This window comes from Theobroma cacao, chromosome 9, assembly GCF_053813885.1.
Source record: "Theobroma cacao isolate CCN51 chromosome 9, ASM5381388v1, whole genome shotgun sequence".
NCBI lineage: Eukaryota > Viridiplantae > Streptophyta > Magnoliopsida > Malvales > Malvaceae > Theobroma > Theobroma cacao.
Window position 1 is genome coordinate 1,895,269 of NC_142647.1, and position 25,908 is coordinate 1,921,176.

General features: G+C 36.0%; 1 protein-coding gene across 2 annotated transcripts; it reads left to right on the forward strand.

The window, feature by feature from the left end:
- The first annotated feature begins 815 nt into the window (after positions 1-815).
- LOC18587909 (zinc finger FYVE domain protein) lies at positions 816-24,208 on the forward strand. Of its 2 annotated transcripts, none has more exons than XM_007011959.3 (36): positions 816-1,967; positions 2,332-2,476; positions 2,998-3,276; positions 3,411-3,578; positions 3,674-3,889; positions 4,883-4,977; positions 5,934-6,105; positions 6,466-6,884; positions 7,449-7,578; positions 9,335-9,430; positions 9,520-9,591; positions 10,543-10,680; positions 10,822-10,975; positions 11,114-11,481; positions 11,792-12,255; positions 12,343-12,684; positions 12,932-13,156; positions 13,954-14,044; positions 14,192-14,269; positions 14,374-14,664; positions 14,770-14,967; positions 15,230-15,715; positions 16,118-16,279; positions 16,470-16,799; positions 16,887-16,969; positions 17,087-17,191; positions 17,456-17,684; positions 18,107-18,472; positions 19,024-19,125; positions 19,540-19,683; positions 20,406-20,494; positions 21,227-21,309; positions 21,406-21,521; positions 22,309-22,394; positions 23,220-23,319; positions 23,783-24,208. In XM_007011959.3, the coding sequence occupies exons 1-36, from the start codon at positions 1,045-1,047 to the stop codon at positions 23,846-23,848; spliced, it is 7,611 nt and encodes a 2,536-aa protein (XP_007012021.3). In that variant the 5' UTR covers positions 816-1,044; the 3' UTR covers positions 23,849-24,208. The 2 variants fall into 2 exon arrangements, with proteins under 2 accessions (XP_007012021.3, XP_007012022.3); XM_007011960.3 differs by having other exon boundaries at positions 7,449-7,572.
- The last annotated feature ends 1,700 nt before the right edge of the window (positions 24,209-25,908 follow it).

Consider the following 25,908-nt stretch of genomic DNA (forward strand, 5'->3'; position numbering starts at 1 on the left):
CATGCAATAGGAGTCATGTAACATATATATATATATACCAAGTCAAAATCAAATATAAGCTACATATTCAATTGTGTTTATCAAAACCCTTTTTTTCAATTTATTTATCGAATTGATTATAAATAACTCTCGAATATTTCATACAAAGCAAGCTAGAAAATATGTGTGTATATCTCTTTGTCAAATTACCTTGATTTTCTAATCTCTATTTGGTTTGTTATGAGATAATTATGAGGAAAAAAATACGTAATGTTTGAAAAGATTCATGAATTATTTAAAAAATTTTATTTATTATTAAATTTAATTAAGTTTATTTATTTTTATTTTAAATCAAACAAACTTTTATAATTAACAGTTGACTAATTATTATTAATCAAAATGTTACATATCATTTTTATACTCTCACTTGATATTTACTTTGAGAGTGAAAAATATCATCTATTATGATACGTTAGTATATCATGTTAATATCACGTGTCATAAAACTAACAAGTGACATTTAAAAAATAAAAAAATAATAAAAATAAAAATTTCCTAATAATTTAAAATTTTTTAAATATTACGATGTTCATAATTTCGTATAAACAAAATATTTTCATTATGTAAACCAAATCCACTCAAAGTTGGATTGGGCCCTGGATGTCTGTATCCGGCCTTTATTTTTTTCAGACGTCATAGGACCCAATGGCGTTTTTGCCAAACAGGCTCAAAGGGTTAGGTCCAGAGAAACACCGCCAAGGGGGGTAACCATCCTGATCCGGTTATCCCCAATTTGCCCGTTGGTTTAGCTCGAGCACTTTCCCGATACGAATCAAACCCACTCCCCCATTTTAACCGTCTTCAAACTTTCACTGCGCCAAAAACCAGAAGTGGAATCCAGTGTACTTCCTTCAGTCGTTTTCCCAATGCCCAAATACCAAATTCTGAATCTTGAAAGCCAGTTCCAAATCATGCTGCATCAACATCACCTGATCAAATCACAAATTTTCTTAAGATAAATATCCGAAATTCCAAAACCCAACTTTGTTTCCATTTCTATTTGCTATGGACAAAGAAACCGAGCTCCTCTCGCGGCTAGCGGCGAACCATCTCCACCTAGCTCAATTCGAGCCGTTACGAGCAACGCTTCTTGCTCTACGGACCAAAAACCCCGACCTTGCTCTGGCAATCCTTCAAACGATCGTCGCCAACTCGGCCCGGTTCGAGAACATTGTCTGGTCACCTTCTTGTCCATCCCCATCTCTTCTAACGTATCTTTCCACTCTCGAACTCTTGCAATTCAACGATCCTACTTCGATATGGAGTTTCGATCCCGATACATTGCGGCTACGCGCGGAATTTTTGTTGTTAGTTCAAGTTTTGATCGATAAGGTGTTGGCTAGTTTGAGAAGAGATGTTGATTTGGATAAGATCGAAAAAGAGAAGGAATGTGAGCGTGAGGGTTTTGAGGCAGAGAAACCTGAGTTGTTAGATAAAAGTGAGGATTTGAAAGAGGGAAATGATGACCTGGGAGATTGTGTTAGGGTTCTAGATAGGTTTTTGGAGTTGGGAATGAGGAGGTTGAAAGCGGATGTAGTCATGGAAAGTGGTGATGAAGATGGTCGGGAGGAGAGTAAGGCGGTTTTGGAGGAGGTTTTGATTGAGGAAGAAGAAATGGTTTGTTTGAGGAAGGTGATTATGGATTATGCGGATGTTTTCGATGCGTTATGTGGGAATATCCAGAGGCAATTGAAAGGATTGGAGGGAGGTGATTTGGGGATGGCTATAATGGTAAGAAGAGAGGATAACGTGAGAGTGGATTCAGTCGATGAGGAACATAAGAGGGTTCTTGGTTTGATACAAAAGAATGTGCAGTTAGCCCATTTGGATGCTATCAAGAATTGTGTGAAGGATGGGGATATTGAAGGAGCAGTATCACTTATTCGTTTTCTTCATCTTGATTATGGGGTTGAGGAGGTTGAGTATCGGTATGTGCATTTATTGCTAAAATGAGTCCAATGTTGTTGTTTCAGTGCAATCTAGTTTCTCCTTCATGATGCTTAGCTTATGATATCTAGTCATTGCTAGATAAGAAAAAAAATTAGATCCAACTGTGAGGTTGTCCTAGGTATTTGCCCTTGTTCTACTTCTATTGGTTTCAGCAAGTATAGTAAAACAAGTGTAGCCAAGAGCCTTGATTAACATCCCTCTTTTTCTGCTTGGGCTCAACTATTGAGACATGACCACTGTTGCATTCTCCTTAAAAAGCATTTTAGATCTTCTCTGCACTTCAGATAATTTCATCCTTCTTTCTTTGGTATTTGTTTATATTTCTTTTGATTTTTCTAATAGCACACTGCTGCAAGATCTCCTCAAGAGGGTTTTATCAGAAATGGAAAGATTTGGAGGGTCCCGGCATTCCACAGAAGAAAAGCTGTTACGGATTTATGGAGAATCTCTCTCATCAAATTGCAGGCATCTTGTTCAAATGATTCAGGTGATACCTTTTTTTCTCCTTTTCTAACACCAATAAGTCTCCACATTTCAATTGCTATTCTATAGTTGAGAGGATTCAATACTGGTGAACTTCTTGTGTATTGCATATAATTCTTTGTTTGAGCCATGTTAACTTGCTTAATATGAGTTCTGTTTTGGAGATGCCATAACCTGGTTACTAGTTTCATATCATCATATTTGGTGGGAATTCTAACTCTCACTATATTGGATAAATTCCTGGGGACACCTAAAAATTGCAAATAAACTTTTGTGGTCATTTCATTTTTGTTTCACTTGTAATTTAATTGATTGGTTTTGGTCTGTTTTCTAAAGCCTCCAAGTGGTTTTGGTTAGTTTTCATATGATTGCTGTTTGGTTCTTGTGACGTTAATGTTGGCTAAAATGCAGTGCAATATTCACATAGAACTAAATGCTGCTGTGGTAATAAGATATAGTACTACTATTTAAATCCTTTCCATATTGTCACCTTTGTAGATTGTATATTACTGTGCTTTCTTGCAGGTTATTCACGACGGGTTGCTTTTTCAAGAGATTGATACGTATAGAGCTCTTGATAACAACCAAATTCCACCACCTCTTGAGCATTTTCAAAAGCATTTAGTGGAATTTAAACTTGATGCAGATTTAAATAACGAGCATTTGCCCTTGAATATGGCAGCAAGTTCTTGCCTGAGAGACATGTTCCATTATGCTCGTATTTCTGGGTTACATATACTAGAGTGTGTGATGAATACAGCTTTGTCTGCCATAAAAAGGGAGCACATTCAAGAAGCAACAAATGTACGTGTCTTATTTTATTTTTAAGTTAATGAGTCAGCCTAAAAACTTTCATTATTATATGAGTTACTCATTTCCTTTGCCAATCGTGAATACCAGGCTATTTTTTTTAATATGCTTTGTTTACGATGTTGTAGGTTCTTGTACTATTTCCTCGGCTTCGGCCCCTTGTAGCTGCCATGGGATGGGATTTGCTGTCTGGTAAAACAATGTTGAGGCGGAACTTAATGCAATTGTGTTGGAGAAGTAAATCAAAAGTGTTTCAGCTGGAAGAATCTTCTCTTTATGGAAATTGGCCAGATGAGGTAATTCTTGTTTCCGAGCTTTCATGATCTTATAGTTGAATATTGTATAGATAAGAAATGAAAATTTCATGCTGTATTCTTTATATTTTGAACAGGTATCGTGTGTGGAACATCTTTGTGATTCACTATGCTACCACCTTGATATTGCCTCTTTCGTAGCTTGTGTAAATTCTGGTCAACCATGGAGTTCAAAATTCTCATTACTATTGTCTGGGGATGAAAATATAGCATCTGGAAGTGAAAATGCTCAGTTAGACACATTTGTTGAAAATTTTGTGTTGGAAAGACTTTCTGTTCAAACTCCCCTTCGGGTAAGGCTCCATAACCACTTTACCTAGTACAACTTTATTCATAATACTAAATACTGAATAGACAAAATATCAAAATTTGCACCCTGTTGACAGTAAAGCTGTGTCTGGTGCAATATAAAGCACCATACTTTTAAATCAAACATGAAAGTACAATAACTAAATAAATGGACCAAAATATATATTTGACCACACCCAAAACACTCAGACACACATCATCACTATAAATAACAATGACACGCTACATGTGGTTTTACCATCAAATAAAAAAATGTTTGCATGTTGTGAGAATCTAAATAGTAATTAGGACTGTATTTACGTCTGTCACATTACCAATAACCTGTATGCAACTATAAATAGTTGTACATTTTGTTCAATGTATCTTTTTCATTTGAGGTTGGTCAAGGTTCTGTGGAACTTCCTTCAAAAAAAAAAAAAAAAAGAAAAGATTCTGTGGAACTTGGCTAGGTCTATGTTGCATGGTTTTACCTCATTCCTTCTACTAATAATGACTTACTAGTAATCGAAGACTTAAAAGAGGAGGATAACTAACTGTTTGTCAAAATAGCCATGATGCTATATAGTCAATAGTGAAAGCATGAACAGAATACCTCCTGACTTAAAATTTATTAATGGGACTTCTAGTTCCGGCTGATTTCAAATCAATGCCATGAAGGCTTATCAAATCTAGAGTCATTACGGATCAAAGAAAATGATGAAGTGAATTCCTCATTTAACGTTTAAATTTTATATGTCTTAGTGTAAATAATTTCCATGTGGAGTTTACCTCTATTTGACAAGTCAATTCTTTGGTATTTGAAGAGTTAATTGACGTTCAGTGAACAGCCTGCTTATCTTCTTGTCTGTGTGTTTCTAACATGTAAAGGATTTTGGTTATAGTAACTTGTATGTGAAATTTTACTTGTTGTAAGTTGTAAACAATGTTTTTCTCCTTTTAATGTGGTATTAAGTTGCAACTAGATTTCTTTGCTGTAGGTACTGTTTGATGTTGTTCCAGGCATAAAATTTCAGGATGCTATTGAATTGATTAGCATGCAGCCAATTGCTTCTACTCTTGAGGCCCGGAAAAGGTATTTATACTGAGTGATTTCACTTGATATTATTGTCATACTAGGGATATATGCTATTCCCAAAGCTTGATTTGATTTTGAAAGGCTTGTTGGGTGGTAGAAGTTTCAACTATGATGGTAGGCATTGCAGAGAATTAAATTTTGTTGCTTACTTGTACTGTGGTGGTGAATGTGGTTGGTTCAGGCTGTTGGATTTTACTTGTAGGTTTTGTATTTATTTGCTCTGGCCTTTAGATCAGAATAATGTTACTTCCTGTGATATTATTAGCTGAATATGCATTATTGATTGTGTTTTACATAGGCAGATGGTATTATTTAATCTGCCCCTGTAAAAAAGATATATAGAATTAAGAATGAATGTTATTGAAACTAAAATGTTATGCTAACAGATTATAATGTTTCATTGGCACACAAATGATTCTTTGTTTTACATCAGCACAAATGCAATTTGTTTTGGTCTTTGTTGGTGGAGCACAATGCAGCCAATTGTATGGGGGTAGTCTTGGTGCCAGACAGATGGTATATGATGCGGTTGTAAAGCATTTTTCTGATTTCATGTTTTTTCATGTTTTACTTAACATTTTTGTCCAATAAATTCAAGAGATGTCTACATCACTGAATTTTTGAAAGGGTGATATCTATAAAATATTACATGGAATTCAACTATCTGGCTAAAGATACTGCTCTTACAGCTTTCATTTTTATCAAGTTAGTATAAGAATAGGACGTTGAAACTATTTGAATGTGCCCTTAAACGTCAACATATAAATTTACAACTGGGCCTAGGTTGCCATAGCTTATGCTTGCTGTGCTTTCATATATAACATATCTCATTATTGCTGGCGGCTACTTATTCCACTTTGCGCACATTTTGTTTTTCCTGGTGTCACTTATGAAAAAGACCATTTTTTTCTCTACTATGATGTTTTTTTATTTACATTTCCTTAATGCGGTAGGATGCAAGATATTGAACTTATGCACATGCGTTATGCTTTGGAATCAACTGTTCTTGCACTAGGAGCAATGGGAAGGAGCATGAATGGTGAAAAAGAGACTCATCAAGTGGCACTCTGTCATTTGCAAGACCTAAAGAACCACTTGGCAGGCATAAAAAATATTCCACGCAAGGTATTCTGTTACGGTCTGCAGTTTTTGAAGAATTTTTGTTTTCTTGCTGGTGTTAATGTGGTGCTTTTCTTCATTGATGGAAAATTGCAAGTTTTCTTCAAAAACTTATATTGGATTGTAGATTATCTATAGAAATGTTTTCAGATGATTATACATATATCAGACTCCTTTGCTAGTAACTCAATTATCATTATTTGCATTTAGCAAAATTTTAGGTTATACTTTTAGTTCTTCATATGGTTGATCATTTTTTGTTGTATTTGAATTCTTTAGTTTCCATTAGTGTTGTTAGACTTCCCATTTTAGTTTCCCATTATTTATTTTCGAAATTTAAATAATGTTGATTTTATTCACATGCAGATACTGATGGTGAATGTTATAATTTCACTTTTGCATATGGATGATATCTCTCTCAATTTGACACATTGTGCCTCACCTGGGAGCCTTTTTGAACTACCTGCTGAATGTGCTTGGGAACATATTGATTTAACTACTTATGAAGGGGGAAACAAAATGGTTATATCTTTCACAGGGTTGTTACTTGATATAGTACGTCATAATCTTCCATCAAGCATGACTGAGGAGGTATCCAATGATGGTTTAAGCATGTCTGCAAGGCAGGCCTTGGAATGGAGAATCTCAATGGGTCAAAGTTTCGTTGAAGATTTGGAATGGCGATTATCAATTTTGCAGCGCCTTCTCCCATTATCTGAACGGCCATGGAGTTGGAAGGAGGCATTGACTATATTACGAGCAGCCCCATCCAAGCTACTTAACCTGTAAGCTTGATGATAACACTTTTGAAACAATTTGTTAATTCAACTAATTAAAAAGTGGTGTTGGAAGTGTGTTTCTCATTAAAATAGCAGGGTTCATGTGATATCAACCTGTTAATCAAGTTTGTTAATTCTATATGGAAAAATATCTGTTTGAATTGGTAATCACCATCGATTGCTGCGGAAATAACTTTTTAAGTTAAAAATGGTATCTCAGCATGATTTAGCAAGCTGCTAGCGTACAGCTTAATTGAGTTGGTTATATTTGGTGAGCCAAATCCTTTGTTTTTAGAGGTTAAATTTCCTTTATGATCTTCATAATGCATTGAAACATTCTTAGAACATCTTCTTGGAGCTTGTAAAGTAAAAACTATCTAGGAGAAAACTATGGCATGATATAAATTGGAGTAGGAGTTGTAGTAGGAAAGTGGAAGTAATCCAATAAAGCATACTTCTCATATTTATGATTAATCATGCTTTTGGCTGTGAAAATATTGATTTTCCCTTATAGATTATCAATAAAACTTAGAATGTGTATTGAGGTTCTCTTATATTTTTCTTTGTCAGTTGCATGCAAAGAGCGAAATATGACATTGGAGAAGAGGCAGTTCATCGATTTTCATTATCTGCAGAAGATAGAGCTACCCTTGAATTAGCTGAGTGGGTGGATAGTGCATTTAGAGAACTGCATGTAAGTGTAAGATCAGTTACCAAATAACTTCTTCAGATATGCTTTCACATTGGTTTTTTCCACAATACTTTTTATGGCTTAGGGATTTTTTTAATGGTACTTGAAAACTATCTTCTTTAACACACTTGTGGAGGGTAATTTTATTGGGAATTAGTTTGAGTCAGGTTTCATTTCACAATTTTCTATGTATATCAGGCTGTGGGTTTTTTAGTTCTAAATAGGTTCAAGCAATGTCAGAGCAAAATGCTGGATATTCCCTTGTTAGGATGATTGAGAGATGAACTTTTTGTAATCAAATAAGGGTTTGGCATGCTAAGTCTGGTTTGAGAATAGGTGATGAGAACAACTGGGTCTGTCTCAGTGATTTGTGCATCCCTTTAGGGGTATCTTCCAGCAGGGCCTAGGTTCTAGCCCCACCTCCAGGAAAGTTCCAAGGGGCTTTGTGCCCAATTAATCTAGCAAAATACAAGTATTGGTCATTAGAAAGTAAGTTATACTCTTTTAAGCTTTTTTATTTGAAATAGTTGGTTATTTGTTTTCATAAAGATTGCATCGGGAATGTTCCAAGGTTTTGGGCTTAAAATATGACTTGGGAAGGCAGAATATGTTGTGAAATCCTATTAAACTTTCTTGGTTATAGGCCATCTAATTAGAGGTTGCATGTGTGTGTGTGTTTCCTGGCAACATGGTTATTTCCCTCTCTGGTTGACCCATGATATGAATATGAGATCTTACTTGTTCCTAGTGTATATATTGTGCTTTGCTTTGTAGATATTACTGCTTATTGGCTTATTACTCCAACAGGATTTGATGACAATTTTGAAATGATCAATTTAGCCATCTTGACGTTTGCAGCCACCTATATTTTGAGTGATGATTTTGACATCATTAAAACGCTCTTAGGAAAATAAATTGATGTGGGGCGTGGAGGTGATGAACTAAGAATGTTTTCTGGGGAAATCATGGAAAATATTCTCTTTTAGAGTGTTTTGTGTGGAAATCTCTGTTATTTTCTGGCTGTGCGTGGCGGACTCAGTTTTAAGTTAACAATATAATGATTTAATGATTTCCAGAACTTTTAGGGGTTGTTTCAAATTTGAGATTTTGTTTCGATAAATGGAATTTTGGGATTGGTCTTCTCCTTAAGGGTTTGATTGTTAATTCTTGTAAGCAATTTATTACCATATCCTATTTGCTAATACAGATTGAGCCAGTTCTCAGATTTTCCATGTGTGCTCGTAGGAACCATGATTCTGTTTGGTTTCTATTAAGTGAAGTCCAATCTGCACTTATATTAAGATCTATCATCATGCTTTTTGATTTTAGTCAAAATTTTATGTAATGAGGTCTGCTTCCTTACCACTTTGAGATATATGGTTATTTGCTCTTTTTACCATATATTTGCTTTTAGAAGATTGTGGCCTGAGATATTGAAGTGAATCAAACTAGTTTTTTTCCTTCAACAACGATACTGATAAGAAAGTTATGCATGACTTTTTGGATAGTTGACGAGAATGTTTCTTCCTAGAAAAGCATCGCTGCACTGGGCATGGGGGTGCCCTCTCTGAGGTGGCAGAGAAATTAGTGACCCTGTATTTCTAGTAGATTGCTGCAATTGTTGTAACAAATAAGAAACAGAAGTCATTTGCTGATGCAAATTATCTTTTTTCTGTGGTGCACAGGACTTGGTTTTTTGAGACCCTTCCCTTTCCCGTTATTACCCCTGTGAAAAACTCCCCAGCTCATGTATGTGATTGTGCAGGTAGCAAAAGCAGTGTCTCGTGCAGCTGATGGGACTTCTCTGGTACAGGATCTGGATTTTTCTTCATTGCGCTCTCAATTAGGTCCTTTGGCTACCGTGAGTGCTTACTTACATTATTGACTCTTTCTTCTCCTTTTCATATCTCCAGTTTGGAAAATGTTAGATCTTGTCCTTTTTCCTGCCAGATTCTTCTGTGCATTGATGTTGCTGCAACTTCAGCAAGGTCTGCCAATATGTCTCAACAGCTTCTAGATCAGGCAATTCTTCAGTATACTTATATGTTTGTTACAATCTAGTGTTATCTTTTCCATTAATATTAGAAATTTAACATAATTTCTTTAATATCTAGTTGGCCATATTGATTATAAAGTTTTGTTGTTATCATTATAAGAAATTTTATGGAACTAACTTTTCTCCTCTTCCAGTTCTTTTGGCAATTCCTTATAGCATTGAGTGATAATTGTAGCCAAAACAACATTCTTTTACTATCAATGTGACTGATCTTCAACAGAAAGCATATTTCATGCTCTTCTCAATGAAAATTTCCATTCCCAACACTGACGTGCCATAGCAAGTAAGAATTAGCTCAGCTCAGGTGAACAGACAGAAGAAAGGCAAGACAGATTGACTTACTGGTCACTTCTTTGCTGACACTATATTGCTTTTAGAGTGAAATAGAGAGGATTGCTATCTCATAGGAGGAGAGCTCAACTTGAATATAAGCCCACTACATATCCCAAACTAAATCAATGTCGGATAGCAGCACTTAATCCTACCTCTCATGCATTGGCCCCATAGAACAATTGAGAGGAATGAGCCTATGACTTGGAGTAAATAAGGGGAGCAACAAACAACTCAGGTTCCAATACCATGTTAAGCTTTCCTACTGAACCCAATTAATAGTATGTGGAAAGGTCAACTTGAATTGAGGCTGCGCAAACCCCAAACTAAACCATTGTGGTATTTAGGATAACATCATTGAACATGTTCTTATATTAAGTATGGCTTGTTAAGTGAGATTTGAGTATGAAACAAAAACAGTTTTTCATTTACGTCATTGTTCATGATCTTATGTTCTTGTGGCCGGAAAAACACTTTTAGGCTCTAACTTTCGTTTCTACTTCTAATTTAATGAGATTCTCATGTATTAATTGATGTGTTTAGTTTTATACATGTTGTTATTGACTGTTGATTCTGTTCATGTTCAGGCTCAAGTTATGTTATCTGAGATATATCCAGGAGGTTCTCCAAAGGTGGGTTCTACTTACTGGGATCAGATCCATGAAGTCGGAGTTATTTCTGTATTACGACGTGTCCTCAAACGACTGTATGAGTTCTTGGAACAGGTAAGTATTTGAATATTTTCAAATGCTCATTTTTGCTTGTAGTTACCTCTTGCCTCCCTATCCCCTCTCTCTTTCATATGGTGCTTTTCTTGGGAGATAATTGCAGGATTTCTGATTCTTCTGTGTGACCTTTTCTTCCAGGATAGTCCTCCAGCCCTTCAGGCCATTCTGACAGGGGAGATCTCTATTTCATCAACTAAGGACTCTCATCGACAGGGACAAAGAGAACGTGCTCTTGCTCTGCTACATCAGATGATTGAAGATGCTCATATGGGCAAGCGACAATTTCTTAGTGGTACTTACTCTCTTTTAGGTTTTTCAGTGAAAAGGATCCTACACAATGTTTTCCTGGTGGTGCTGTTGTTCTTTTGGTGTTTGCTGCAGTAAATGTGTTCCTATGGTTCTCATGTGTCCTTGTGCTGTGAAACCGTAGGTAAGCTTCACAATCTAGCGAGAGCTATTGCCGATGAAGAAATGGAAGTAAATTTCACTAAAGGGGAAGGACCAGGTACCGATAGGAAAGTACAGTCCAGTCTTGACAAGGATGGGGTTCTTGGGCTTGGGTTAAAAGCTGTCAAACAGACATCATCAACTTCCATGGCTGGAGATAGTAGTATCCAGCCTGTTGGTTATGATATGAAGGATAGTGGGAAGAGACTGTTTGGTCCTTTAAGTGCAAAGCCCACAACCTATTTATCACAATTTATTCTCCATATTGCTGCAATTGGTGACATAGTGGATGGAACAGATACAACTCATGATTTTAACTTTTTCTCACTTGTGTATGAGTGGCCTAAAGATGTAAGAATTTTTCTTTCCCTGCTTCCTAGATTATTTTCCTGAAGCAGAGTATGTTGCCATGCTTTTCAATGTTTTCTTGTCATGTTGTCAATAGCTTTCTTCTTTTTTCTGGATGGAATCGCATAGTTAAGGATCCCTCTGTTTCTGTTGTTTATTTTGTTTGAGTTGAATGCAAGGATAATTTGGGAATGATATTTTATTGTACCCAAGAAAAGGCAAGAGTGAACGTTAGTAATAATAGCCTTAGCTGATTAGCTTGATTTCTTTCCTACATACAAAAATATTCATTGTTTACCATTTTGCTTTTCAGCTTTTAACTCGTTTGGTCTTCGACCGAGGCAGCACAGATGCAGCTGGCAAAGTAGCAGAAATAATGTCTGCTGACTTTGTTCATGAAGTGATTTCAGCATGTGTACCTCCAGTTTATCCTCCGCGGTCTGGTCATGGATGGGCATGCATTCCCGTTATTCCCACATGTCCTAGTAGTTGTTCAGAAAATAAAGCACTTTCTCCTTCTGCTAAAGAAGCTAAGCCTAGCTGTTATAGTCGTTCCTCTGCAACACCTGGGATCCCTCTGTACCCTCTCCAACTGGATATAATAAAACATTTAGTTAAAATATCTCCTGTCAGGGCTGTCTTGGCATGTGTTTTTGGAAGCAGTATGTTATACAGCGGCAGTGACTCTACTATATCTAGCTCCTTGAATGATGACTTAATGCAGGCCCCTGATGCTGATCGGTTGTTTTACGAGTTTGCTCTCGATCAATCTGAAAGGTGCTATACATGCCTGGCAGAATGTTAATGCACTTGTATCTCTTTTACTTCAGAACTTTGTTTAATTTTCACTTCTTTCTGGAGCAGGTTCCCAACTTTGAATAGATGGATACAAATGCAGACTAACCTTCACCGGGTTTCAGAATTTGCTGTTACAGCTAGGCAAAGAGCTGATGATGGCAAGGTTAAACCCGAAACAAGAACTGTTATTAAGAGGCTGCGTGAACCTGATAGTGACACTGAGTCAGAAGTTGATGAAATCGTTGGTAACTCTAACATCTCAACATCCTTGGACCTCAATGCTATAGATAGCACTTCTCCAGACCCATGGCATGATTGCTTAAAACCTGAAACAGCTGAAGTTGATAGTACAGTTTTTCTTTCTTTTGGTTTGGAGAATGAAGATCCATATGAGAAAGCTGTGGAACGGTACTATCCTTTCCTTTACGTTTTTTGTCCAATATTGTGACATTTAATGTATTACTTTTCAGTTGCAAATGATTTTTATTTTTACGAGTGTCACCATATGAGGTTTCAGTTTTGGTAGTGATACAAAACTTACACCCTTATTTTGAGGAACAAAGAATTGAGCTTAGCGGCAGTTATGAATAGTATTTATCATTTGCTGCAATTGGAATGTCATACTACTTATCAATATTTTTTTCCTCTTTATCAGATTGATCGATGAAGGAAAACTAATGGATGCTCTTGCACTCTCTGATCGCTTTCTACGTAATGGAGCCTCAGACCGGTTGCTTCAACTACTAATTGAACGTGGAGAAGAAAACCATTCAACCTCTGAGCAGCCTCAAGGTTATGGGGGGCATGGCATCTGGAGCAATAGTTGGCAGTATTGCCTGCGGTTGAAGGATAAACAACTGGCAGCTGGACTTGCCCTCAAGTATGTAAAAGCTCTCATCTTTTTTCTCTGCTGTAATGATGCATGCTTAATGTAATTGTAATAAGTGATTGATTATTTTGTGCAGTTTGAGGCTACACAGAAGGGCTAGAAAGAATGATTTGTTTCTAATCCATTGTAGTCATTTTCTCCATGATATCTGATACCTAAGATCTCTAAACTTGGACTTTTGCTACTTTGCATGGTAGGGCCAGAAACATGTATGTTTTTGTCACTTTATGGTACTGGCAAGATACTTTTGTTCCTTGAAATCCTGATTAATTATATCTGGGCACACCTTGTTTTGATTAAGAAAAATTTTTGCTCTTTTTGCTGTTTCATGTCAGTCGATCTCACAATTTGAAAAATCACCAAAAGTTCGTTTTCTATAGGAGTTGGACAGCTGGGATGAGTGTCAAAGGTATTGTTTGTGGGCCTTGATGAGGCAAGAAAAGACTAGTCTATGTGGGTGTCAAAATAGAAGGTGGCTATTCTAGGGATGTTTAGGGTGTAAGAATGTATATCCCTTGTCAACATCCAGCTGCCAACAAAATCCAGCTGCTTGCTTTCTAAGAGATCCTTAGACTACAATAAATAAGAGCAGTTGACAAAGTATCCCATTTAGGCTTTACACTGATCGGGATTGAGTATAGCTAACCTTCATCTTTGAGCATTATTTTTCTCAAGCCTGTTTCAGCCACTAGCAATAATGTCATTCATGCTTTAATTGCAATGCATGCAAGATTTATAGTTTTCCTAGACTTGTGGACTCTCCCTCAAATTTCAATTTCTTTCCCCAGGTGCATGCACAGATGGGAACTTGATGCTGCTTTGGATGTTCTAACCATGTGCAGCTGCCACCTGCCTCAAAGTGATCCAGTTAGGAATGAGGTTCTGGATTTGATTAGTAATTTGCTTTGTTTTTTCTTACTGCTGGAACTTGTGTTCTTGTTTCCCCTTATAGAAGCTGGTTGATATGATTTCTCTGCATTGTTGCATTAATTACTGGGTAAATGACGTATTCTTTCGGTTTTGCAGGTCTTGCAAAGAAGACAAGCTTTGCAGAGGTACAGCCATATATTAAGTGTAGATCATCACCATGAAAGCTGGCAAGAGGTTGTAGTTCTTTTGTGGCTGAACTGAATGAGAAAGTGGTAAATGTTTCATACTTGACTTTAACTTACCCTTCTTGTGCGTCTTCCTATTCCTGGAAATGTCAGGTTGAAGCTGAGTGTAAGCAAGATCCTGAAGGCTTAGCACTAAGATTAGCTGGGAAAGGAGCTGTTTCTGCTGCCTTAGAAGTAGCTGAAAGTGCTGGATTATCAACAGAATTGCGGAGAGAACTTCAGGGCCGACAGCTTGTGAAGCTTCTGACAGCAGATCCTTTGAATGGTGGAGGTCCTGCAGAAGCTTCACGTTTTTTATCATCACTACGTGACTCTGATGATGCTCTACCAGTTGCTATGGGTGCAATGCAGCTATTACCCAACCTACGGTCAAAGCAACTTCTTGTAATTAATTATTTTCATCAGCCTCTATTTTGGGATATTGTGTCCTGTAAGTTACATTAAGGTTGAAAAAAATTGTAAGTGATACGTCTCTGTCCTTTTGTAAAGGTTCACTTCTTCTTGAAGCGACGAGATGGGAATCTGTCAGATGTTGAGGTTTCTCGACTTAACTCGTGGGCTTTAGGTCTTCGTGTTCTGGCTGCCTTGCCATTGCCATGGCAGCAACGATGTTCTTCCTTGCATGAGCACCCGCACTTAATATTGGAGGTTCTGCTGATGAGGAAACAACTGCAGTCGGCCTCTCTGGTATTATACTTAAAGAACATTTTAGATGCCTTTTCCAGCTTTTTATTTCAAATAACATTTTGTAGTTTCTAGATAATTCCATTCATGGTTACATGAGAGGTTGACTACTGGTTCCTGGTTCCTCATCTTGTATCTGGAGAGCAAAGATTATGCAACTTCCTTTTTGTTTCTTCTTTCACTTTTTCTTTCATTGGAATTTTTTTTTGGCTTATATCCCCATCAGCTGAATCCTGAATCCTGTATTTGGTAATCTGTCTGATAGATCCTTAAAGAGTTTCCTTCATTGAGAGACAACAGTGTAATCATATCATATGCTGCCAAAGCTATTGCTGTCAGTATTAGCTCTCCAATTCGGGAGCCACGGATAGCTGTTTCTGGAACAAGGCCAAAACCAAAACCAAGATTAGGTGTACCTGCAAGGTCATCCTTCACTAGTAGTTTAAGCAACTTGCAAAAAGAGGCTCGTAGAGCTTTTTCTTGGACTCCACGTAATACTGGGGACAAGACTGCCTCCAAAGATGTTTATCGGAAGAGAAAGAATTCTGGTTTGTCACCTTCTGATAGAGTTGCGTGGGAAGCAATGGCTGGGATTCAAGAGGATCGTGTATCATCATATGCAGATGGGCAAGAACGGTTTCCTTCTGTCTCAATTGCTGAGGAATGGATGCTAACGGGTGATACTGGTAAAGATGACATTGTTCGAACATCTCACAGATATGAAAGTTCCCCTGACATTATTCTCTTCAAGGTGTGGTAATGGAATGGGAAAATATGTTTTAATTAATGTGGCTGAACTGTGTGGAAAATTTCTATTTGTTTCTAGCTCAAAAGTTGTGGTGCAAACCCTGGTAGAAGTACTTCAGTTCTCTGGGAATGTTTATGCTACCTCATTGTGGGATCAGATAGATCAGATCTCCAGTGTTGAGTATTTTCATAACAAATTTTCTGTGTATGTATGTTAAGAGGAAAATTGATGTTAGGCTTTTATTTTAAACCAACTACATTAGTTTGTAGTATTCCTAGGCTTTTAGAGTGCTTGGAGATGGTGTTGAAATATAAGTGCAATTTGTGGCACCTTTTTTTTATTATTATTATGTTCTTGTTCTTTGGACCTTTTGATCTGCTGATTCTTCATTTTCCTTGTTTCTAGGCACTGCTTTCCTTATGTTCTGATGAGTTTGTGTCTGCCAAAAGTGCCCTTGAATTATGTGTTAATCAGATGAAGTCTGTTTTGGGGTCCCAGCAGTTGCCTGAGAATGCATCTATGGAAACAATTGGTCGAGCATATCACGCCACAGAGACATTTGTCCAGGTATTTGGCTACCCTGAGCCCTTCAACTGCCAATAGCTAGAAGTAATTATATTCCTGATTCTGGTTTTCTTGTGTTTTAAATGCCACAGCAACCGAAGCAATGATGTATATTTTTTTGTTTTAACTTGCATACAGAGCGCGGATAATTATCCAAGTTAGTTATCAATCTTGTCTTATGTTGCATGTGCAGGGACTAATATATGCTAAATCACTGCTGAGAAAACTTACTGGGGGCAATGATCTCGCCATTAATTCTGAAAGAAGCAGGGATGCTGATGATACATCCTCTGATGCTGGTAGCTCGAGTGTCGGTAGTCAGTCCACGGATGAGTTATCTGAAGTTTTGTCACAAGCAGATGTTTGGCTGGGACGTGCTGAGCTTCTTCAAAGTCTTCTAGGATCAGGAATAGCTGCTTCTCTTGATGATATTGCTGACAAGGAGTCATCTGCCCATCTCCGTGACAGGTTGATTGTTGATGAACGGTACAGCATGGCTGTCTATACTTGCAAGAAGTGTAAGGTAACTATATTGTGCAGAGATTCTAGTACTTAATTCTACTGTTCTGTTTGGATGTCTTGGGGTTTTAAATAATTGTATGTCTCTCAGATTGATGTTTTTCCTGTGTGGAATGCGTGGGGACTTGCTTTGATTCGGATGGAGCACTATGCACAAGCTCGTGTAAAGTTCAAGTATGTTTAGATATATTTTAATTGTTATTATTCAGTAAGCAAGGAGAATATAAGGGCTTCTTTGGATTCATGTGATGCTGAAGTCGTTGATATTCTTTCACTTATTTTATGGCTCAGGCAAGCTCTTCAATTGTACAAGGGTGATCCTGCACCAGTTATTACTGAGATCATTAATACAATGGAAGGAGGCCCACCTGTGGATGTATCAGCTGTTCGTTCCATGTAAGATGATCTGCAACTTGAGTTACAATACTTTTCTAACAAGCAAGAAGTTGTGTGTTGCTGTCCAAAAATTTTAACATGAGGCAGGGATTAATAATTGGATGACAACACCCTGCATCTGGATCTCTTTGAGGCACCTATTAGTATTCCTATCAGAGTTATATTTAAGCTATTGAGAACCTTATCATGTGAAAAGAAAAAGTGAGTGGAAACCTTTGGTTGTTTATGATGGCATGGAATCTTCTAATGCAATTTATGCTGCAGGTATGAACATTTGGCCAAAAGTGCACCAACAATCTTGGACGATTCTCTTTCTGCTGATTCATATCTCAATGTTCTGTACATGCCATCTACCTTCCCTCGTTCAGAGAGATCAAGGCGGTCTCAAGAATCCACAAATAGTAATTCCCCATATGGCCCTGACTGTGAAGATGGACCACGTAGTAACTTGGACAGCGCTCGTTATGTTGAGTGTGTTAACTATTTGCAAGAAGTAAGCTGAACTCTTTTTTCTTTTCAGGTGCTTGGTTGCATGTTTTCCATTAAGTTTGTTATCACTTTAACTACCATCTCTGATTATCCTTTTAGTCAATTATGTTTCTCTTTTCATAGATTTGCATGCACCTGAACCTAAGGGTTTATGCTGAAAGTTCTATGATAGATGCTATTATTTAAATATAAAAAGACGAAATTAGTCATATTTCAAACTGCTTTTGCTATGTGTCAACTCAGTAATTGCATGCAGTGTGTTCAGTTGCAGTTTGTTTCTCAAATGGGTTCACTTTACCTTTATTAACAACCTGCATGTCCATTGCCATAAATTTTGTTGCCCATTCTTCCTTCTTCATGATAGTAAATATATGTTACTCTGGTTACTTCCCAGTGATCAATTCTTTGATATGATTGTCTTTGTAGTATGCTCGTCAGCATTTGCTTGGATTTATGTTTAAACATGGTCACTTCAACGATGCTTGCTTGTTATTCTTTCCTCCTAATGCTGTTCCTCCACCTGCTCAACCTTCGACAATGGGAGTAGTAACTTCATCCTCGTCCCCTCAAAGACCAGATCCTTTGGCAACTGATTATGGGACCATTGATGATTTGTGTGACTTGTGCATTGGCTATGGTGCTATGCCGGTCTTAGAGGAAGTGATTTCAACAAGAATTTCAGTTGCAAAACAACAGGATGCATTAGTAAATCAATATACAGCTGCTGCACTTGGTCGTATTTGCACGTATTGTGAAACTCACAGGCATTTCAATTATCTATACAAGTTTCAGGTAACTGGAACCACCTTTACTTATTTTTTTTTTTAATGCTGCTGAAAGATCTGGGTTTCAGGCCATCATTCCAATGCATGTGCTAACTGCTATAATTATTTTTTTTTGGGGGGGGGGGGGGGGGGTGCTGTGCTAACAATTAGAGAGAACATTTTTCTTGAGTGTTCTTTCTAATCTTCCCATGTAAAACTCTTTTCTCATCTTGATCTTGTTGATGGAGCAGACTGAACAATTAACAAGGATATTTTTCTCCTTCCTTGGAGCTTGATGTATTTATCGTTACCAATATGAGATGGTAAATAGAGGGAATAGATAGCTAAAGAAATTGGATGGATAAGAAGTTGTATATTTCATGTTTATTAAGCACCTGCTTTTACTCTTTTCTGTCTTCTATTGGTGTGAAATGTTGCCGCACCCCCCCCCCCCCCCCCCTCCCCCCCCCCCCCCCCCCCCCCTAAAAAAAAAATCCTGAATATATGGTAATTGTTTTACATTTTCTATTGTCAAGCAAAGTTTTTCATTGATTTTCTTAAATTTATTTGATGGTTCAGGTAATCAAGAAGGACCATGTTGCAGCTGGACTCTGTTGTATCCAGTTATTCATGAATTCTTCTTCTCAAGAGGAAGCTATCAGACATTTGGAACGTGCTAAGGTATCTCATTATGACCACTTCTTTTTTCTTTATATCCGGGGATCTGAAATGCCTAGTTATATGTAAGAGAATCTACTAGAAAACTAATGATAGAGTATATTGATGTTCAAAAAAGTACATGTTCAGAAATAAGAAACATGGTAGTGTAAATTGATGTTCGAAAAAGTATATGTTCAGAAAAAAACTACATGGTAGTGTAAATTGATGTTTTAAAAAGTTTAATTATCCCAAAAGAAGAAAGATGCTCCAAAAACTACAGTATGGTAGTAATATGGTCAATGTATAAAAATGTACAAACTATCAACCATATAGATATCTTAGGCATGAGTAAGGCTAGTTGTTAAACTTACAAAATTACATGAAACTGAATACTGTTAAATGCTCTGCTGCTACTCACCCTTCCATTTGTTGTAGATGCATTTTGACGAGGGATTATCAGCACGATCCAAAGGTGGAGAATCTACCAAGCTTGTCATGAAGGGTGTCAGAGGAAAAAGTGCCTCTGAGAAGCTTACAGAAGAAGGACTTGTCAAGTTTTCAGCTAGAGTGTCCATCCAGGTACAACATCTCCAGAAAAGATATTCTGCTTGTGGTAAATGGATTTGGGAAAGGCTCAAGGCATACATTTAAGCATTTTGCTTCTTGGAAAGAATTTGATGTGCATATTCTTAAATAATAAAAAGATTAGTTCCTTCATTGAAGAAAAAATTTCCAAGTATATGCTGAAATTGTGGAACACATATTAGAATTCTCTATAAATACAAACAAGGAGATAATATGGTTTTCACATGTTTATGGGTGTGGCTGTGGCTCTGCTATTTTGCTGAAAATCTGAGTACACATATTGTTGCCTGGTGTTATGATGAAACCCCACCTCTGCATACCCCAAAACATTTATAGAATATGAAAACCAATATGGAATGAAATTTATGCAGCGAATTTATGAATGTGGTCAAAGAATCTTTTTTCAGATATCACCTAGTGTTTTTTGTGCATGAACAAGTCCTTACTACATCACAGTAAAGCTATTTCTGCCTGCTGCAATAGAAGTTCTTGTCCTAGTATTATATTAGATAATTGAGATATAGCTATAAATAGTTGTCTAATGTTGCTCTTGTTGGTTTTTTAGACAATAAGTAGCTTGGATGTATATGCATGTTGATTATTGTATTTGATTAAAACTGGATTTTAAAGAATAAATACAAGCTCCAATTGCTTTAATTTAATTTCACTTTCATTGGCAAGTCTCATCTTTAGTTTAAATTTGTTGGGCTTTACAGGTGGACGTTGTGAAATCCTTTAACGACCCAGATGGACCACAGTGGAGACATTCACTTTTTGGAAATCCAAATGATCTAGAAACCTTCAGGTTATTGTCATTTTGAATTATGGTTAGGCATCAGAGTAATAAAAAGATTTTTATGGTCTTTCTACTTTTTGGAATAGTTGGTCAACAACCAGGACACCGTGATTGGATGCTGATGTAATTAGGACACCAATAATATATTTTTAATTAGGAAGCTAATCAGAATTACTGAAGGATATTAGTAGAAGCCCAATCTTACTAGTTCAAGCCATTGAGCAACCCAGTGGGCTAACATATGGCTCAAGCCCATCGTGAAACATGGATCTTATCTAACTCTACCCACTCGACTTCATCTGAGCCGTTGCCTTGTTTTTCTCATAAGATATGATGAGAAAATACAGCTAGTTTAAATATCTCCAGATCATCACTGTATATTAATTGAAGCTTTATTTAGCATTCTGTTGTAGAAAGTTTAACTCAAGAAATAATGCATAAAGAGAAGAGGCCTTTATAATCTTTATTATGATTTGGGTAAAAATTCAATATAATATTTAGCAATCCAGGGTTTGCTAACAGTTGTGGAACACCAGTTGTCAACATTTAATGCTGAAGTATTTTAATTAAATTCTCCATGCATCTACATGAGGATGGTGTACCATGCATAGAATGGAATACTCTTACACTTCAGACTATTTCGCTTTGTGTGTTTTGATACATTGTTAGTGGAGCACACTTAAAAAATTAATGAAAATGAGAATGAGAATTGACTGGCTTGTTGTGCTTGGTGCTTTTCAGGAGGAGGTGCGAGATTGCAGAAACTCTTGTTGAGAGGAACTTTGATTTGGCATTTCAAGTGATATATGAATTTAATCTTCCAGGTGGTGACATATTGGTTTCCTTTCTGTTAAGTTCTTAAAGTTTTAAGTTAATGCAGCTGTGCTTTTAACATTCGAAGTTTTCTCCACGCCTTGCAGCTGTTGATATATATGCTGGTGTGGCTTCATCACTTGCTGAAAGAAAAAGGGGCAGCCAGTTGACTGAATTTTTTAGAAACATAAAAGGAACAATTGATGATGATGATTGGGATCAGGTAACGTACTTTCTTTTGATATGGTATGGTCAATATATTGGTACTTACTAGAGGGTATGTGATAGTTCGAGTGGTTCTTACCTAAAGAAAGTTTTTAATGGAATATAGTATTAGACATTGTTAAGGTATATTTTGATAGTTCGAGTGGTTCTTAACCAAAAGAAATTTTTTAATGGAATAAAATATTAGACATTGTTAAGTTAGATGCAATGAGCCGCAAAAATAAAGAACTCAGTGCACAGACACGAATGGCACCTAATATAATTACAAATCAAAGGCACAAAAGTGCATTCAATTGACTCTGAGGAATAAATTTTCTTTCTGTTACCAATTAACGTGTACTTATGCTCTAAAGTGAAACTTTATATAAAAAGGTTCCACTAGCATCTCCTGGTCTAAAAGATCCTTAGACTACTAGCTTTGACTGAATATACTTTATATGGTCCAAAATAGTAAACAAACTTGACAAGGTGTAAAAGCTGCTTTGATTATTAGTATTCTTGATTCATTAAAATATAGAGGTGTTATAAGCACGGTTGCCTGTTTAGCTTCTTCATCTTATTTCAGCTTATTAGTCTAGCTGAGTCTAAATGCCATCTGATCCATGAAATGATACAAGTTAAATCAAATTGAGCTCAATGATGACTGTTTTAGGTATATTTGGTAGTTTTCTCATTAAAATGAAACCAGCAATTAAGTGAGCAGAATATAGGCTTTTCACCCCCTATTTTGAGCAAGATTCTTTGTTTGATGAATATGACTTATACTGTACTTTTTGGAATTATAGGTCTTAGGGGCTGCTATTAATGTGTATGCTAATAGACACAAAGAACGCCCTGATCGTCTCATAGACATGCTCACCAGCAGTCACAGGTAATTCTTTTGCTTGTTTCAATATTTCATAGTTATTACTTTTGCGTTTGTTCCAAGGAACAATAGGTCATACATGGTAGCTATTCATTTAGGTTAGGCAACTTTGTTGGATCCTCAGACAGGTGAACCAGTCAGCTAGGTAGTATTCCAACTATAAAAAATTATAAAATGTGAATGCTTTATGGACTTCTACCTGGCAATCCAATCTTTTACAACTGAGTTAGTCAATGCTGTATTTTTTAAATAGACTCATGGATGCTATGCATCTCCAACTATTCCTGTTTCATTCCTCCTTGCCTTCAAAAGAATCAAGCCTGTTTGGCTTATTCATTTAAGTGAATAAGTTGAAAAGTGTGAGGGCAACTTGATACTAAACTCCCTCCAAGTTAGATCCTTGGACCAAGTGTATCATTTAGGGAATCCTTTCAAAGTGCTGCTTAAAAATGCCATAAGTTTACTTGTCCCGAGTTTATCAGGATAAATTCTGACTTAGTTGATAGATGGTTATTTGAATACTTAGAGTATGTTCCTCACTTCTACTCTGCTGTTATATCCATATTTCTTTCTTGCAGCAATTACTGAGCAATAGAAGACTTTGAACTGGGGTATTTAATGGGACAAGGATTCATCTTTAGTTACTTTTCAGAAGAAATTTAGCATATATATAGTTTGCATTTTTCACTGCCAGTTTTGATGAATATGTTATATATTTTGCATTAAGTAGTCTTTGATTACATTATTTATGTTTATATCAGTTTCTAAAACACCATATGATGCTTTTAATGCCTTTTTGTGTGTGCTTCTGTTCTTAACTCCTCTGTGCAGGAAAGTGCTGGCATGTGTGGTTTGTGGTCGCCTAAAAAGTGCCTTCCAGATTGCTTCTCGAAGTGGAAGTGTGGCTGATGTCCAATATGTTGCACACCAGGTTGTCCCTTATTCTCAGCTGTTTCCTAGTGTCACAATTTTATGAGTTATAGTTCTTTGACATTCTTCTGCTGATTTTCCAGTGGTATCATGTGCCCTTTTCTTGTGGGCAAAAGACAAAAAAACAAGTCTAGCTCAATGAACCCCTTAATCTAATCACCTAGTAGACTCACTCACATATCACCAACTGGAATGGGGTCTATAGTTCTCCTACTGGGTAACTGAAGACATGAAAATGCTTCCTTGAGTCCTTGACTGGAGACCTTAGTTTACTCATGACACCACTGAGTTAATTGAGGTTTTATCTTTGCCCTGCTTCGGGTTGATGCATAATGTGCCTCTGTGACCTGGATTTTATGAAATATTCCTCTGTCAATCCCCAATGATCCTGTTTAAAATGTAGAATGAAACCTTTTGTTATTAACGGTATTGATGATGAGAGATGTTCTTTGAATACTTTTCAGGCGCTACATACAAATGCCCTCCCCGTGCTAGATATGTGTAAACAATGGCTGTCTCAGTACATGTAACTTGTTGCTGAATAAACGTTCTGCTACAAAACATTGACATGGTTGCTAACTTCACTACTACAAGAACTTGAATTCACAAATTCATGGCATCACTTAAAAGGCGATGGTTACAGAAGTCACTTGATGCAAGCAGCTGACTTGGAAACCAGCGGCACTGGCGACTACTACAGGCAATTTAAATTGGTTTTTGTTGTATATATTATAAAAAAAAAACTTGTATATTTCACTTGGATTGCCATCCATAGCACTTGTAGATGGAAACTTTTTTATAGTTATGATTCATTGTGAAGTTGGTATCTTAACTTGAAACTTCAATCATAAGACTGAAGCGCAAGCAGCTAATCGAAGGTTTAAAAAGCAGATAGCTTGTTGAATTCAATTTTATTTTATTGGTATATATTATATTCTATCAAATTCCAGTAAAAAGTGAAGCAAATTAACCTAAAAAAGAAGCAGCAAGTACATGGACTGAGACAAAACTGATAGCTTTTATTCCTTTATATAAGGGTAAAATGTTTTAAATTTTTTTAATTTTTAGTTATAATTTTACATGAATTTATTAATTTTTAAAATAAATAATTTATCTCAAAAGAATATCTTTTACGTTGAGCACATAAATTTAATTATTAATTAATTATTAATATTTTTGTTAGATTAATGACGTGAAAATATGAAAAAAATAATTTTATTATTTATTAATTTAAAAAATAATCATACTATATAAATTAAAATTTTTTATTTTAATTTTTTTTCAATTCAAAAAAAAAAAAAAAAAAAAACCTCTCCCTTACCTCTTGCTGCAATCAGAGTGTCAGATCCAGCTTTGGCTTGAGAGTGCCAGATCCAACTCTAGTCGGATCTCCCTTCCCTATGCGCCGTGCCCCCCCCTCCACCCTTGTGTTCCCCTGGGAGTGCAGATCTCGTGCTTCTTAGGGAGTCGCGCCGCCCCTCCCTCACACTCCCAAACGAGAGCGGGGCGGGGGGCGCAGCTACCCTAGGGAGTATGAGGGGTGGCCGGCCAACGTAAGGGGAGCACCACTGGCCTGCTTGAAAAAAAAAGAAAAGAAAATAATAAAAAAAAGAGGAGAAAAAAAGGGTAATTTTGACATTTTACATTTATCTATTTATGTTGTTTACGTATTTAAGACAGATTGTATATTTCAAAATTCAATAGATCATGTGAAATTATGTTTAAAAATAAAAAAGTGAAAGTGTTTGACCTTTTATTTAATAATACATAATGCAAAACAATTGAAGTTATACTTACATTTTAGAGGTGTTTACAAGTCGAATTTATAAGTCGAGTTTACGAGCTTGACTCGAATGAGTTAAATCGTTGATATATTTTTTAAAATTCAAATTTGATTTGAAAATATTATTATATAAATAAATAATATATATTTAATTAAATTTTAATATATAAAAAATATTTAAATATTTAAAATAAGTCAAATTATAAATAGATGGATTGTATTTGACCAACCTCGAGCCATACTTAAATTTTCAAAATATCAATCGGATCTATCTGATCTATTCATCTCTGTAAAAGTAATAAGTTTGCAAGGTAAAACGTTATGTTTTATGTTATAAATAGGTAAAGTATTCATTATTTTTGAAGTATTGAAATCTCATTGAATATTCAAATTTTATTAAAAATTGGTTAAAATTATGAAATACTATTCAAAACCAAATGCTATTAATATATGGATATCCATTCAATAACTCAAATTCAAATAAAAAATGTTTTACATTAAATCATATTTATAATAAATTTTACTATATAAACTATAAATATTATATCTAATATTTCATATATGTATAAAATAGTATTTATAAATATATATTATATATTAAATACTAATAATATTAGTGACTTTATATATCAATATGCATAAGTTATTTATTAATTTAATATAGTATATTAAATATATACAAGTTATATCTTATATAATAACATTAATATATTTGAATTCAAAACGGTGATATTTGAAATTTATCTAAATTTGAATAAAATATTAGAAGTTTTAATCGAACTTACCCTATAATAGATTGTAAATGCC